The sequence below is a fragment of the Melospiza georgiana genome, chromosome 8 (assembly GCF_028018845.1).
Source record: "Melospiza georgiana isolate bMelGeo1 chromosome 8, bMelGeo1.pri, whole genome shotgun sequence".
Classification (NCBI taxonomy): domain Eukaryota; kingdom Metazoa; phylum Chordata; class Aves; order Passeriformes; family Passerellidae; genus Melospiza; species Melospiza georgiana.
The window spans coordinates 23,555,131-23,570,248 of NC_080437.1; the positions used below are offsets into that span (position 1 = coordinate 23,555,131).

Here is a 15,118-nt window from a genome sequence, read left to right on the forward strand (position 1 = left end):
ACGTGACCGCCGGCACCGCCCCCGCGCAGGCGCAGGCGGGGTGCGGGGGCCGGGCCGCGGCCCTGCGCGCGGGTGTCATGGCGGCGGCCGGGGCCGGGGCGGAGGCTCTCGCCGCCTCCGTGCGGGACTTCGTGTCCGGGCAGCAGGACGGCCGTGCCGCGGAGGTGGCGGCAGGTACCGCGCGGGGGCGGGGCGGGGCGGGACTGGGCGTGGGCACGGCGGCGGGGCCTGGGGCGGGCGTGGGCACGGGCGGGTCGTGGCGGCGTGGGGAGGGGTTTGGGAGGAAGCGTGGGGCTGCGGGCAGGGCAGGGTCGGGCAGGGCAGGGTAGGGCAGGGTAGGGTAGGGTGTGGACGGAGCGTGTCTGTGGGGCTGCCGTGCGGGCAGGGCACGTGGGAAAGGGCAGGGTAGGGCCTGCAGCTCGGAGCTGCAGGAGGTGCGCGGTAAGAGCGGGACAGCCGCGGGGGTCAGGGGCTCCAGGAGCGAGGCACGTGTGCGAGGCAGAGAAATCGGCAGTGGGACGAGAGCTCATGGCCTTGCTCAGGGACCGTGGGAGGTGACAGTTGCAGACTACCCCCTCTCTGTGGTTTCTAGCAAGACTTTGCCTTTGCTTTCATCGCATAATTTATCCTTCTCCTTCGAACAGCAATTGGGTGACTTTGTTGCATTAGGGAAGTTACAGCTTCAGGAATGTGGCTTTCTAAGGATAAGGTGATATTTTTGTCTGTGTAGGCAGTGGCTTCAGCATGTTTCGGGAAGGAGCTCGGAGAGCCGAGAGGGGCTGTCTGTGTATGTTACATTACACAGACAGGTACCTTCTAGAACCTTTCCCAAGGCCTGATGGCTTGTGAACTGCTATGTAGAGTCTTGGTAATGAGATGAGCTGGCAAAACAGAAAGGAAACCCAGTGGCTCATGTAACACAGATTGAAGAAAATGCCAGGGAAATTGGGAAGAATTCTATGTGACATTCAAGATGGTGCAGAGGGGTTACACAGTCTCCGACATATTTGGGATGTACGTGGGGAAGGATAACCTTACAACTGCTGTTGTCACCTGCTGTCATGTTAGAGAAGTGCCTGGAGAAAGCTTTGTCTCTTGTAAGACGTACAAAGAGAATTGCTCCCCTCTTGCTCCTCCCAGCCCTTTTCAGCCGTGTGGCTCTTGTGACAAGCCCCCCTTCACAAACAGTGGTGCTGGCAAGTGTCCTTGAGCCCCTCTGACCTCGTACAGAACCACACATCAGAAAGGATTAAATTGCATTGTGTATCCTTGAGCAAAAGGATAGGGAGGTCTTTTCTAAGCTCATGGCCATTGTGAAATTGCTGTTACAGCCACACTGAGCTTCACCAGTTTGTTGCTAAGGACTAAAATGAGCGTAACTTGGCAAGTGGCCTGAAGGCCTTGGTGCTGTCACGGGCAGGTTGGGCTGCATGGGTCAGTGGGTGGCAGGAGGAGGCTGAATTCATCTTAAAAAATGGGGAGAGAAGGCTACTGCTGTTACAGAATCCATTACACATTCCCTGTGAATGTTGTGCTCACATTTTGAAGGTGTGGGGGAAACAAGAATGAAGTCCTTCAGAAGGGACTAATACCTAGAAGGACACTGAAAGGGGGAGAGACCTGTCAGGAAAGAGAGCAGCTTGGTTCAAAGTAGCAATTGAGCACAGGGTGAATGGCTTCCTTCTGCTAAGTCTCTGGGAGCTACAGGAATGCCAGAATAGCAAGGCAGCCCCTCCTGGTAAAGGGATTCAAGGTGCCTGATTAACCTCGGGGCATATGTGCTGCTGCCAGATGTGGAGGCAGCAGTTTCAGGGCTCACCACTGTGCTTGCCGTGCTGATGAGGCAGGTCCATGAGCTGTGCTGGCCACGGGCACACCACACTCACAGGCTGTGCCAGGGAGGGGTGGCCACACCGTGTGAGGCAAGGCAAAGCTGGTCACACCGGGGTCCCTGAGAGCACAGGGAGCTCCCTTGCTGAGCTGAGCAAAGGAGCTGCTGACCTCAGGGTGTATCAGTACCTGACTGTGCTTTGGCCATCGCACTGCAGCTCTTTCCTGTTGAGTAGGGAGCCAGAAGCTTTGTGTAGAGCTGCTTTCAGTCTCTGCAGACACAGAGAGGCAGAGCACCTGGCCACAGAGATGGCATTTGCCTCAGACTTTTTCTATGATGGTGCAGAGGCACAAGGGCTCTTCGTGAGCTTGCAGAGCGAGATACTGGGAGGCTGGATGTGGAGAGGCCATCCAAGCTCTCTCTGCAGCCCACTCTGTTTTGGCTGATGCAAAGCATCTGCTTGCTGTTTTACTGTTGTTTTTCTGCAGGAAATTTTGCCAGCACGTCATGGCTGTCCCTGAGGGTGCCCCCTTTTCAGTCTGTGCCCGTCAATTCCAAGACTTGCTGGGCTCTTTTTCCACACAGCTCCCCTTATCTGTTCTGTTTCTCAGCTCAGGCTCCCTCTCCCTGCTGCGCCAGGCAGGACTGAAAGCTCTGTCTCTGGAGTCAGGACTGCCTGCTGTCAGAACACACTGTCAGAAAACACTGTCATCCCATCCCTAGAGACAGCTCTGTGATGAACAGTGTGTCTTAATACTGGAATTAACTGCTTAGGAAGGGACAGTAAAGGCTTGCAGCAGCAGGAGACACTAGCTAGAACAAGGCCTGGGAAAGCCCATAATGAAACCTTTGGGCTTCTCAGAAGGTGAGTGCCCTGTCAGTCATGTAGGTTCAGCAGGGCAGAGAGGTGAGCAGGTCCCTCCAGAGTGCCCAGAAGTGCCTCTGGGCAAAGACACTCAGTCTCAGTGACTGCCAGGTGATTTGGGGTATTTTTATGGGAATGCTGTTTTGTCCAGGCAGAAAGTGACGGGTGCTGCTTGTTTTCCAGCAATGTCACTTGACACCTGACTGCAGGTTAGGGGCCTGAAGGAAGGCAGTCCCATGCCTGCCAGCATATGTCTGAGCAGAGAGTGTACACAGAGCTTTCCTTCTGGGGAGGTGCCACATTGGCAATGGGTGGCAGGAATGGAGAGCCTGCCCTTCTGCCAAGGTTCTTGTAAGGTGCAGCAAGCAGGTCTTTTCCAAAGCCTCCTGAGGAGTGACTCTTCCCCCAGATGAATTGCAAGAGTACAGAGGCCATAGGTGAATGAGGCAACCTGGCAAGGAATCTGAGTCAGAGTTGGAAACAGATTCCAGGAATCCCAGCATTTTATCTTCCTCTGTCCACAAAACTGCCTTTCTCTGTGCCCTCCCTCTTGGAAGGAGTTAGTGCAGTTCTTGCACAGCATGGAGGTGATGGAGCCAAGGTGGGAAGCTGAGTGATCACTAGTGTCTGCACTGCTTGTTCAGCCAGTTCTCCCTCAGGAAGCACCTGGAGAGCTGCCCTCTGTCTCCTCACAGCATGCTCACATTGGAAAAGGGGGTTTTAGTGTCTCAGAGAAGTGGAACACAGCAAGACTTCTCTTAGGAGCCACACATACAGCCATGCTGCAGGGAGAGGGTGAGACAAAGTGCAGGCAAGCTCTCCCCTGGCTGTCTCCTCTCAGTCTCAGAGGCGTTTGCAGGCAGGGCTGGAGGCAGCCCCACCAGCTGAGTGCACATGGCTCCTTTGGTGCTTGGTGAGGAGGCAGCACTGACTGGCTGTTCCCAGGGCAGTGCTGGGAGGTGTCCCAGCACCCATCTCCAGTAAAATGCCTGCATGATCTCTCTGGTTCACTCTCTTTACCTCCTTTCTCCAGGGGTGAAGGATGGAAGGTGGACGGTGCTGCAGCTTGTGGAAGCCCTGGGGTAAGAAAAGCCTTATGCAAGTTATACATTGTGTAAGGGCCTTGCAGGGGACATTCCCAGAAGGAGGCAGAGTGAGAAGGACAAGTGTGCTCATCCAGGATGAGCTTCAGCACTGGATGACACATGGCAGTGGACAGGATGTTGTCTGCTCACAGCGTGGGGCTTGAGCAGTGCTTTGCCCTCCCTGGATGTGGGAGCTCTTTGGGACAGAGCAAGGCCAGATCAGCTCCTGATGCTCTCCCAGGACAGAGGAGAGATGTTGTGGCAGGCAGCATGCTGCAGGGCACTTTTCAGCTGGGGCTGTCCCCAGCAGGAGCTGCCTGAGCATACAACTGCACAACACCGTGTCACAAGTTGGCTGGCACTCAGCTTCTGCTTTTGTGTCCAAACTGTCATGGCCTAGGCTCATTTATCCCAAGCTGGGGGCTGGGTGTGCCTCATTGTAAGAGACTTTATCCTTTTTGACCCTTGTGATCTTGGGAGCATGGTGCAATAGCATTTTCTGTGCTCTGACTTGAGAACTTGGATTTCTTTCTGCATGGTCCTGGGGCTGAGTGCACACATGCAGCACAGACAGGGGGAGAGGAGTCTGTTTCCACTCTGCCAGCAAGTCAGGCGTGGTCGGGCCCACAAAGGGACACCTCTTTGGTTTTTGAGCCTGCTCAGGATGTGCTTCCTGCTTGGATGTACCTGCTCACAACAGGCTTCTTGGGCTTTCTCCCCTCCTGGCCTAGGTTTTGCCTGGAGAACACAGATCCTCGGATGCGAGGGCGAGGCATCCAGCTGTTGTCGCAAGTCCTGCTCCAGTGTTACTCCCTGCTCCAGGAGAAGGAAGGTAAGGGCTTTGCTGGCCCTTGAGTGTCTGGCTGGGGACAAAGCCTGTGCTATTAAAATGTCTGTCTTGCAGTTGGCAAAGGGGTTGATTGAACACTGTGACAACCTTGTACATGTCTCTAAGAGTCAAAGTCCAAAGTCCACAAAGCTTTGTGCTGCAGCCTTTTTGCCAAACTCACCACACAATTCAGGTCACTACACCAAATTGCTGGACAGCTGGGCCCCCTGACAGTGTGTGGGTGTTGCACACCAAGGTGTGCTCAGCGCCACGTGGGACACATTGGGGATACATCTGTATGTCAGAATCCTTGGGTGGTGACTCAGAGCCGGAACACTGTCCTTCACACACCAAGTCACACTGCAGCCCTGCAGCCTGACCAGCTTAACTCAGGAGGAACCCTGGGGCCTGGGGAGGAGGGGAGATCAGTGTAAGGATGGGAATGGACTGGGGCACTGGGGTGGGGAGGGGAAGATGCCCTGTTCATGGAGGCAAGGAGAAGGTCTGCCTGTGTTAAATGCCCCATTAGCAGCTGGCTGGCAGCAGGGAAAACCAGTAAGTGCTAACAAGCTTTGGCTTGGGCTTGGAGGCCTTGCAAATGAGAAGCTGAACTTAGGCCAGCAGGCTGGCTAGACAGGGGGCCTAGCTAGTAAGTAAGGTGGAGGAAGGGGAGGATGGAAGTAAAAGATGCTTAGTCCTTGGAATTTGGCTCTCTGGCTGCAGCCAGGCAGAGCTGAGAGCAGCTGTGCATAGAACCTTATCTGCTGCAGTAGCTGGAGACAGGTGTGATGACTGATGGGAACTAGGGTGCTCTGGAGGGGCAGCCAGAGGTGGGGAGGTTCAGTGGGGATACTTGAAGGAGAAAAGAGACTCAGGGCAATTGAGCAAGGGGAGTGAGCTGTGCTAGAGCCTCGTGTCCCTGCTCACGCAGGTAATTTCTCAAGTGCTGCGTCAGGCTGCCTCCTGGGGGGCTGAGTTTCTGCAGCAGCTGTGGGCACAGGATGCTGCTAGCCGGCTCTTCCAGTCTGCTTCCTGCTGCCACTCCCCAGGGCTGGGGTGTGCAGGCGCCCGTGGCCGTGACTCAGGGGCCAGGAACGTGTTGTGGAGCCAAGCTGGAGGAAGCCAGAGCTCCTGCCCCAGCTCTGTACCCCACCCCATGACATCCTCCAGCCTCTGCTGAGCAGACTGCCACTCTGCTGCTGGTGTCTGCATCCACATGTCTGGACAGGCCAGGGCAAACGCCTCTTGGGTAGCGCCTGCACCTCTGCAGCAGCCAGAGGTGCTGCTGCCCTGCTGCAGTTAGGCGTGGGCTACTTACAAGAGGAGGGCAAAGGTGTTGGAGCCAGGTGGGTGCACCCAACAGCAGCAGTTTGTCCCGTTCACCAGTGCAAGATATGCTCACTCTTAATCCATCAGTTTGTGGTTGAGCTGGGGCCAGCGGCCAGCAGCTGTGTTTCCTAGGGCTAACACACACTGGGGTCTGTTTCTGACAGTGCTGCACCTGGTCCTGTTCTATGAGAGCCGGCTGCAAGACAATCACCTGGTGATTCCCTCGGTGCTGCAGGGACTGCGGGCACTGGTGAGCTCACACCCCCAGCCCACAGTGCTGGGCTGCATCCCCCAGCAGTGCCAGGGAGGTGCAACACCTGGGTATGGGCTGGAGCACTGTGTGAGCAGGGTCTGGCTGGGCTGTCAGCCCATCTGGCAACATTGCCCTGTCTCCTCTCTTCTGCTGTGCTTCTTGTGGAGGAGCCAGGGACAGGAGACTGCCTTGATTTCTTGCCCTGTGGTAAGGATTCCCTGGCCACCCTGGGGAGCAGCACAGATGTTGGGCATCTTATTCTGTTCTGTCTGGGGAAGGAATGCTGAGCTCTCCCTCTTGTGGAAGAGGATCCTGCAGGCAGCTGCTGCGTGGAGGCAGGAGCTCTGTTATGTGGCTGCCATCATGGTATTGTATTCTTGCTTTCCTCTTCCTGTCCCCAGAGCATGTGTGAGGTGCTGTCCCCAGGGCTAGCAGTGTCTGTGCTCAAGGCCATCTTCCAGGAGGTACATGTGCAGGTGAGCAATGTGATTTTCTATCCTCCTGTCATTGATCTCTGCTCCCTGTGTGTCTGGGAGTGGCCTCCTGCCCTGAGGACTGGCCATTTAGCACAGTGTAGTGCTAAGGAGTTTGGCCCTTGTCCTCTCTTTTCTCAGCCCTAGAGGAATTATTTCCTTTTGCCCCATTCTCTGTGTTTAAGTGCCCCCAGTCCAGTTCTCCTCACAAATAAGATTGTTTCTGCTGGCAGTGCCTTGGGCAGCATGTGTGGCCCTGGTGTGACTGATGTGATGGGACAGAGTCATGTTCATGTGCCATTGCATAGGCATGCACACTTTGCATGTGATAAATGGCATCTCTGTGCTAGGGAGCAGCAGCTGAGCTGCTGGGGGTCCTGCTCTCTCTCAAGGGCATGTGGGGTAGTGGGTAGCTGTGCTGCCATGTGTAGAGGATGGTTTTGATTGCTCTGCTCCTCCCTTCAGTCCTTGCTGCAGCTGGACCGCCACACAGTCTACAGCATCATCACCAACTTCATGAGCACCAGGGAGGAAGGTGAGGGGCCAGATGCCAGAACCACTCTGGGATTGTTGAGGCTGGGAAAATTACTCACTTTCACCTTCTCCAAGGGCTCTGTGGCTCTGCTTGGGAGACCTGGAAAAGGACTGTGAGGCTCGGCAGTTTGGCTGATTTAATGCCATGTTTTAAGGTCTGATGTGCTGCACCTCCTCACGCTCCTTCTTTCTGTAGAGCTGAAAGGCCTGGGTGCCAACTTCACCTTCGGCTTCATCCAGGTCATGGATGGGGAAAAGGATCCCCGCAATCTGCTGGTGGCCTTCCAGATTGTGCATGATCTCATTGCCAAGGACTATGCCCTGGGTGAGCCTAAACCTGCCATGCAGAGCTGACTGGGAAACATATCCCTTTTCTTTGAGCTGTTGGAGGGATGGCTCTTGGGTCTGACCAGGCATGGGGTGGTCCTTAACGTGCTTTAAAAGCTGCAGAGCTGGCCTATCGTGGGTGCTGAACACAGCTGCTGTGCCTTTTTTGCCCAGTATCTTTGCTCACCCTCTCTCTCCTCTGTCTGCAGGTCCCTTTGTGGAGGAGCTGTTTGAAGTTACATCCTGCTACTTCCCTGTTGATTTTACTCCTGTGAGTGAGTCTGCCATGTGCCACGGCCTGTACTTTATTTCTTTCTGGTGTTTTCTTAGGGGGTTGTGTCCCCTCCAGGGAATGGGATGAGAGGGTGGCCAAGGGTCTTGGCTGGGCAGTGTTCAGCTGTGAGCTGTACCCAGGCTGACAGGCAGGTGCCAAAGTAGCTGCCGTGACTGGTGCTGCTGCTGCCTTGCTGGAGATGAAGTGATGCAGCTTTGGCTGATGGCTGGGTTGAGATGTTTCCTCAGTGGTGGGTGACCTGCTCTCTGCTTCCTTTCCAGCCCCCCAATGATCCTCATGGCATCCAGAGGGAAGACCTGATCCTGAGCCTCCGGGCTGTACTGGCCTCCACAACCCAGTTTGCTGAGGTACAAAGCTCCCTGGGGATTCTTGTGCAGCTCACTGTTCCCTTAGCACGGGCTGCCTTTCGTAGTGCTGCAGCTCCTGCTGTGGCTCTGTGCGATGGGGAAAACTGGGAGCAGGAGCTTGCACTTGGGCAGCCCTGTCTCCTGCTGGGGCTGGTCATGGGGAGGGTGCTGACTGACACCCTGGGAAGGGGCTGCCTATTGCAGGTACCCCTTCACCTCTGCTCTCCTGGCAGAGGCTGAACTTGCAGCCTTGCAGGGCCATGGACAAGGTGGTACAAGGGATGGGCTGAATTAAAGTGTTTCTCTCTGCAGTTCCTTCTCCCTCTGCTTATTGAGAAGTTGGACTCAGAGCTGCAAAGTGCCAAGCTTGACTCACTGCAGACTCTGGTAAGGAGAGATCCCCTGCTCCCTTCAGTCTACAGCTGATCGGTGGCAGTAGCAGCTGCCAGCCACTTCTGAGCCCATCTTCCTGCCAGCCAGAGACTCTCTTTTGCAGAGCCACAATTACCAGAGTCCTGGTTTGGCCCTGCATCACTCTTTCCTGTTTTTCTTGAGTGATTTTTGCTGCTCAGCATGAACCTGCCAGTTCATGGGCAGTGTCCCGGCACTGTGTCCTCCTGGTACTGGCTTCTCTGTGATGCTTTCTCCTGTCTTCCTCTTGCAGACTGCCTGCTGTGCCATCTATGGGCAGAAGGAGCTGCAGGAATTCCTTCCCAGCCTCTGGACATCCCTGCGCAGAGAGGTGAGTCCTGCAGGGCTCCACCTGGGCTGGGCTTCTGCTGAGCAGGAGTTCTCTGCCAGACCAGGTGGGCCCCGTGTCTCCCAGCAGTCGCACCTGTGACCTTGGACTGCCCCAGGTGAAAAGTGGAGGGGACGGGCCAGCCCTATCAGCATGTCCATGTGGCTTGAATGTGCCATGCTGCATGTTCAAATCCTGTGGGAAGTGAGGCAGGAGCCTGAGCCCTTCAGCCTGCACTGGGAGCCTGAAGCCCGTGGTTGTTGCAGGCAGTGGAGCTCAGCTCATCCTGTGGCCTTTCCTGCAGGTGTTCCAGACAGCGAGCGAGAAGATTGAGACGGAATGCCTGACTGCACTGCGTGCTCTCTCTGCCTGCCTCTCCCGCTCCGTGCTCAGCTCTGATTCGGAGGATCTGCTGGACTCCTTCCTCAGCAGCATCCTACAAGGTAGCTAACAGAGACCTGCCCCATGCAGCCACGCCTGAAAGCATCCTAAGTAGACATATGCCTTCCTTTTGTCTTTCAAGCCTCTTTTCTTTCTAGTCCTCACAGCAATATTTGGCTTCTCCAAGGTAATTGGCTGCAGGAAGGGAGGATAAGGGGATTGAGCTGCTTCCATCTCTGCTGGAACTGCACTCTGTGCGCTTGGAGCTGTGGGAAGCTGCTCAGCTGGGGAGGCTGTGCTGCAGCTCAGAGCTGCACCCTGGCAGCACGTCCCAGCCCGCTATCAGCTGTGTCCCTGCACGCGAGGCAGAGGAGCAGCTGACGCCCAGCCTATCTCAGATTGCAGGCACCATCTGTGTGAGCCCGACATGAAGCTGGTGTGGCCCAGTGCCAAACTCCTGCAGGCAGCAGCGGGCGCCTCCCTCCGCACCTACCAGCGCATCAGCCACAGCGTCCTGCCCCTGCTCCTGGAGCAGTACACCAAGCACACGCAGGTGAGGGGCACCCACGGGGCCTGGGGCAGCAGGGTGTCTGAGAGGATGTCCTTCCCTGGCTGTGAGCAGAGACCCCATGGGCACCCTGCGGCCTTGCAGTGCTGCGCTGAGGTGCAGCTCTGTCCCAGCAGTGACGGTGATCTGGGTTACACCTTTGTGTCCCTGCAGAGCAGCCAGAGGAGGACAATCCTGGAAATGCTGCTAGGCTTCCTGGAGTTGCAGCAGAAATGGGGACATGTGGAAGAAGGTGAGGGTGGCTGGTCCATCTGGAGGCATCTGCATCCCAGGAGCTCCTGGCTCTAACCTCACTTTCCTGTATGCTGACACACAAGGAGAACTCACTGGCCAGTGTGGCTGCATGTGTGAGCCCCTGCCATGTCCCAGGGACCCTGCATGATTTGGTATCAAAAGCAGCACCCCAGAAAGCATCTGTCACGTGCTGTGTTGGTGGCTGTGTGGTGACAGCCAGACACTGGCAGTGATTCCTTGCCCCTCTCTCCAGATGAGAGCCCTCTGCTGTCACACCAAGCCCCCGTTTGCTCTGTGGTGTTCTCGGCGCTGCTGGATCCCAGTGTTCAGCTGCAGCTGGTTGGGATCAAGGCACTGACTGTCCTGGGCTCCCTGCAAGGTTGGTGCCTTTTTTCCCTTGAGACAGGGGGAGGTGTCACTGTGTTCTCAGAGACACGGTGGCTGCTGGGACATCCTTGCCTGCTGCCTGTAAGTGCATAGGAGTAGCAGCAGTGTGTTCTACCCAAGCCATGAGCTCCAGGGACATTTGGTCTCTCTCTTAGCTGTTTGTGCTGGGCACCTTTTATCCCTGGCATTTTGTGTGCTGCTGCATTGCTGCTGGCCTGGATGAGGGGGAAGGATCATGTCTAGCACACCAGCATCTTTGTCTTTGGCCAAGGGTAGGATTCCTCTATGGCTCTTGTTACAGGCTTCCTGTCTTCCTCTAATCTGGAGCTGGTTGTGGATCACCTCATCCGTCTTGCTTTGCATGAGGAGGATTCCCAGAGCAGGTGAGGAGAGGGCTGGCATCATGCCCACACTCTGGGTGGAGGAACAAAGCCTGGCTTTGCTGTAGTCTGAGGGAAGGCACAGGAACGCTCTGAACAAGAAGACTGCATGGAATAAACCAGACAATTTGTGGGCTGGAAATAACAAAGTTGAGCCTGTCAAAGCAGGGGTTCTGCTCTGCCTGCTTGAGGGGTGAAAAAGGCAAGTTGCTGAGAAATGGGGTTCTGGAGACACCTTCTGGCCAGGTCTGTGCAGCTGGTGTACAAGCAGCCCTGGATTTGCAGTCATTGCATCACCTTTCCCATTCTCTTTCCCCCTGGCAGCGAAGCAGCGATGGAGGCAGCTGGGTCCCTGGCCCCTACCTACCCAAAGGTTTTCTCTGGACACATGGTACCCAGGCTTGAAGAGGAGCTGCAGTCAGGTGGGGCTGAGAAAGGAGTGGTGACTGGTTTTGGGGTAAAGGCTTTTCCATCCCCATTGGGCTCCTGCCAGGCAGTGGGGCTGTGTTGTGTGGTGTAGGTTGGTGGCTGTCCTTGGGGTTTCCCAGCACAGGCACTGTGTGCTGGCACAGGGGAGGCTGTGGCTGGTCTGGCAGCCAGCCTGTGTGGGGCCAGGGCCACCCTTGTGGGAAGGAGCTGCCCAGCTGCAGAGCAGGCAGAGTGCCTTGAGCCTGGCATGGGCTGGGTCTGCTGTGTTGCTTCACCCCATCCACCCTGGCAGGGTGTGGGCCCTGCTGTGCCTGGGTGGGGTGTCCCCAGGTCCCCCTCTGAGCTGTGTTTCCTCTTCAGAGCGGGAGGAGAGCCACCACAAGCGTCACTCCTTGCAGCAGCGCTGCCTGCAGGCCCTGGCAGCTGTGTCCACCCACACCAGCATCGTGAAGGACACTGTCCCCATCCTGCTACAGCATCTCCAGAAGGCGCAGAAAGGTAATGGAGCTCCTGCAGGCAGCTCCACAGAGCGTGTCTGGGCAGGAGCTTCCTGTTACTGGTGATGGCTGGGAGAGAGCTGGAATGGCAGTGGCACAAGGAACCCACACCTGGGCTGTGCATCCCACTGGTGGAGTGGGAGTCAGAAGAGCTGCATTGTCCCAGGATCCTGGTGCAGATCAGGGGGCTGGCTGTTGAGGCTGATTGACTTGCTGGTGACTGTGCCCTGCAGGGACTGAGGCCAAGAACACCCAAGACGTGATCTCTGTGTGCCAGAGCCTGCACCGTGTGGCCCTGCAGTGCCAGCAGGATGCTGAGGGCTGCTGGTACTTCCACCAGACAGTGGTGCCGTGCCTGCTGGCCATGGCTGTGCAGGCAGCCATGCCAGGTAAGTGCAGGGCTGGAGTTGGGAGAGGGGAGAGAGGCAACTCCTGGGCTCTCAGGGGTCCGTGATCCTGCAGTCTGTGCCACTGCTGATGCCTTTTGGCACCCATGGCTGTCAAAAGTGGGCTTCACTGCTCCCTGCCCTTGTCCCAGCGCCCTACCCCACTCTGGTTTGCATTCAGGGGGCTGTGCCTGCCTCCTCCTTCTGAACAGCAGGCTCCAGCAAGTTCCATTCCTCCCACTACCTGCAGAGAGCACCCATACACTGCCAGGCAAGGCACTGCTGGAGGAAGAAGTGCTGGCTGCCATGATTCCAGTCATCAGTGCTGCCACCACTCACCTGAGCCCTGAGTGAGTGAAGCTGGGGCAGGCAGCTGGGTGCTCCATCGTGGGGAGGGAGCAGGCTGCATGCCCCCTGCTGCTGTCTGTACAGGGTGGCCCTGTGCCTCCTGGGAGGTCTCTGGTGACCCTTCCAAAGCAGCACACTACAATGTCTTTTCCTAGGCTGGCTGCCCAGAGTGTGTCTCAGGTGGTGCCCCTCTTTCTGGATGGAGATGTCTCCTTCTTACCCCAAAACAGTTTTCCCTGCTCCTTCCAGCCTTTCGGGGTATGTTTGATTGGGGCTGGGGCACCAGAATGAGGATGTTTGCACAGGCTGGCAGCAAGGACTGTGATGACATGGACACTGTTCTTCCCTTGCAGGATGGGGAGCACTTGGAGGCACAGAGACGCCTCGTCGCCCTCCTCATGGCCTTCGTCTGCTCCTTGCCCCGCGATGTGCGTTGATGGGGAGCAGGAGGGAGAGGAGCCCTGCCCAAGCACCCTCCAGCCTCTGTCCACACCAAGCTCCATGGACAGACTGAGGGAGCAGCTGCAGCCCTGGGCCATAACACATTCTATGTCTCTTCCAGGTGGCAATCCCTCAGCAGGAATGGTTGCTCCGGGAGCTGCTGGCATTGAGCTGTTCCTCCAATTGTCCCTTCACGGCCACCACAGCTGCCAAGTGCTTTGCAGGGCTGGTGAACAAGCACCCAGCAGGTAAGGGGGCTGGGGCAGATGCCAGGTGTCCCTGCCCACTGCTGACAGGAGGAATGGCTCAGCTTGTCCCTTCCATCCCCAGGGCAGCAGCTGGATGAAATCCTGCAGCTTGCAGTGAACAGGATGGAGCCCAGCCTTGCGGAGGGGCCCCGCCGAACGCAGGCACTCACCCTGCTGCTCTGGGTAAGGCCTGTCCTGGATGAGTGGGGCACGGGGACCCAGCCTGGCACTGACTGTTCTACCTGCACAGGTGACCAAAGCCCTGGTGCTGCGCTACCACCCCCTGAGCTCTTGCCTGACAGACAAGGTAGGTGCTAGTGGGGCTGGGTGGTCTAAGAAACCTGCCTTGCTCCCCCATGGCTGGCTGGGGACCCCCAGGAGCAGGGCACTGTGTCTCAGGGCTCTCTCCCTTGCAGCTGCTGGGCCTGCTGGGTGACACGGAGCTGGGCCCTGCCACAGCCGACGGCTTCTCCTTGCTCATGGCCGAGTCCCCGGACGTGCTGCACAAGGGCTGCCATGCTGACGTGCGCATCATGTTCCGCCAGCGCTTCTTCACTGACAACGTCCCCAAGCTGGTGCGAGGCTTCCATGGGGCTGGCCCCGGTGAGTGCCACCCCCAGCCCAGCCTCACCACTCCTGACCCTTTAACCAGGGGACCTGAGCCACCATCTCCTCCTTCTGCAGGCTGCTTGTAACCATCTCTGCTCTCCACAGATGTGAAGGCCAATTACCTGAAGGGCCTGTCCCATGTGCTCAATCACCTCCCCAAACCTGTGCTGGTGACAGAGCTGCCCACGGTAAGAGCCAGCCTGGGTGGCAAGCAGGGTGAGCTGTGATACTGTGGAGTGCATGGTTTGGGGTTACTCATGTAACTGTGTTCTCCCTCTCTCTGCAGCTGCTTTCCCTCCTGCTTGAGGCCCTGTCCTGCTCAGATCGTGTAGTACAGCTCTCCACACTGAGCTGCCTCCACCCACTGCTGCTCGAAGCTCCCCAGATCATGAGCCTGCATGTCGACACACTGGTCACCAAGTTCCTCAACCTCACCTCCAGCCCCACCATGGTGCGTGCACCCCCTCCTGCCTCCCTGCTTTGCCCCTCTGTCCTGCCCCCTGTGCTGCCCTCATCCCTGTCTGTTCCAGGCTGTCCGCATCGCCGCCCTGCGCTGTGCCCATGCCCTTACCAGTCTGCCCACAACAGTGGTAAGTGCTTCTGCAGCACCCTGCTGCCTGCTCCTGCATGTAGAGGGGCAAGGGCTCCCAGATCTCCTGGGGGCAGCCAGCATCCATTCCTCTCACAAAGAGCCCCTTCTGTCCTACAGCTGCTCCCATACAAGGGCCGAGTTATCCGGGCACTGGCCAAGCCTTTGGATGACAAGAAGAGGCTGGTGCGGAAGGAAGCAGTGGCAGCACGCGGAGAATGGTGAGTGTGTGGAAGTAGCTGCTGAGGGGGTGGCAGCGTGTAGGGGATGTGGCTGATGGCACCATCTCTGTCCCTGCAGGTTCCTGCTCGGGAGCCCAGGCAGGTGAGCACCCTGTGTCCTTTCCCTGTGCTGACCAACAGTCTGACCAGCGCCTCGCTAAGCCACCAAGTCATCCGACCAAATGCCACGGACCCTCTGGATCCTCAGAGCCCAGGAGTGCCCGAGTGCTAGGGCTGGAGCGTGCAGGCCAGCAGACAGCACCCCTCGCTGCAGTCCCCTCCCAGCACCCACAGCGGGGAAGGAGCTATGCTGCTTGTGGCTTGCCCCACCCTCTGCTGCAGCCAGGGACAGTGATGGACAGCCCCTGCCACATGTGAGTGGAGAGGACAGGTCGGTGCACACGTGTGGTGTGTGACAACCCATGTACCAGAAGAATAAATATATCTGTTTTGATAATGCTCTGAGGGTCTCCATGCAGCTCAGGCTGGGTCC

At 57.2% G+C, this 15,118-nt stretch overlaps 1 protein-coding gene across 1 annotated transcript; it reads left to right on the forward strand.

The window, feature by feature from the left end:
* Positions 1–54: 54 nt before the first annotated feature.
* Positions 55–15,084, forward strand: MMS19 (MMS19 homolog, cytosolic iron-sulfur assembly component). The gene is made up of 31 exons (XM_058029562.1): positions 55–174; positions 3,730–3,778; positions 4,513–4,613; positions 6,104–6,189; positions 6,594–6,668; positions 7,131–7,200; positions 7,396–7,524; positions 7,736–7,797; positions 8,082–8,168; positions 8,481–8,555; positions 8,833–8,910; positions 9,212–9,350; positions 9,687–9,841; positions 10,010–10,088; positions 10,344–10,469; positions 10,779–10,860; positions 11,182–11,279; positions 11,647–11,784; positions 12,017–12,172; positions 12,420–12,519; positions 12,673–12,775; positions 12,871–12,945; positions 13,080–13,206; positions 13,289–13,389; positions 13,457–13,513; positions 13,623–13,809; positions 13,921–14,003; positions 14,102–14,266; positions 14,346–14,405; positions 14,525–14,625; positions 14,705–15,084. Exons 1-31 carry the CDS (start codon positions 78–80, stop codon positions 14,730–14,732), a joined length of 3,069 nt encoding a protein of 1,022 aa, XP_057885545.1. The 5' UTR covers positions 55–77; the 3' UTR covers positions 14,733–15,084.
* Positions 15,085–15,118: the final 34 nt, after the last annotated feature.

Excerpts from the sequence above, each read along its gene's own strand:
- MMS19 (XM_058029562.1), top strand. The coding sequence starts at position 78 with ATGGCGGCGGCCGGGGCCGGGGCGGAGGCTCTCGCCGCCTCCGTGCGG. Across the intron at positions 8,911-9,211 it reads GGACATCCCTGCGCAGAGAG|GTGTTCCAGACAGCGAGCGA; the intron begins GTGAGTCCTGCA and ends CCTTTCCTGCAG. Across the intron at positions 14,267-14,345 it reads TCACCTCCAGCCCCACCATG|GCTGTCCGCATCGCCGCCCT; the intron begins GTGCGTGCACCC and ends TGTCTGTTCCAG.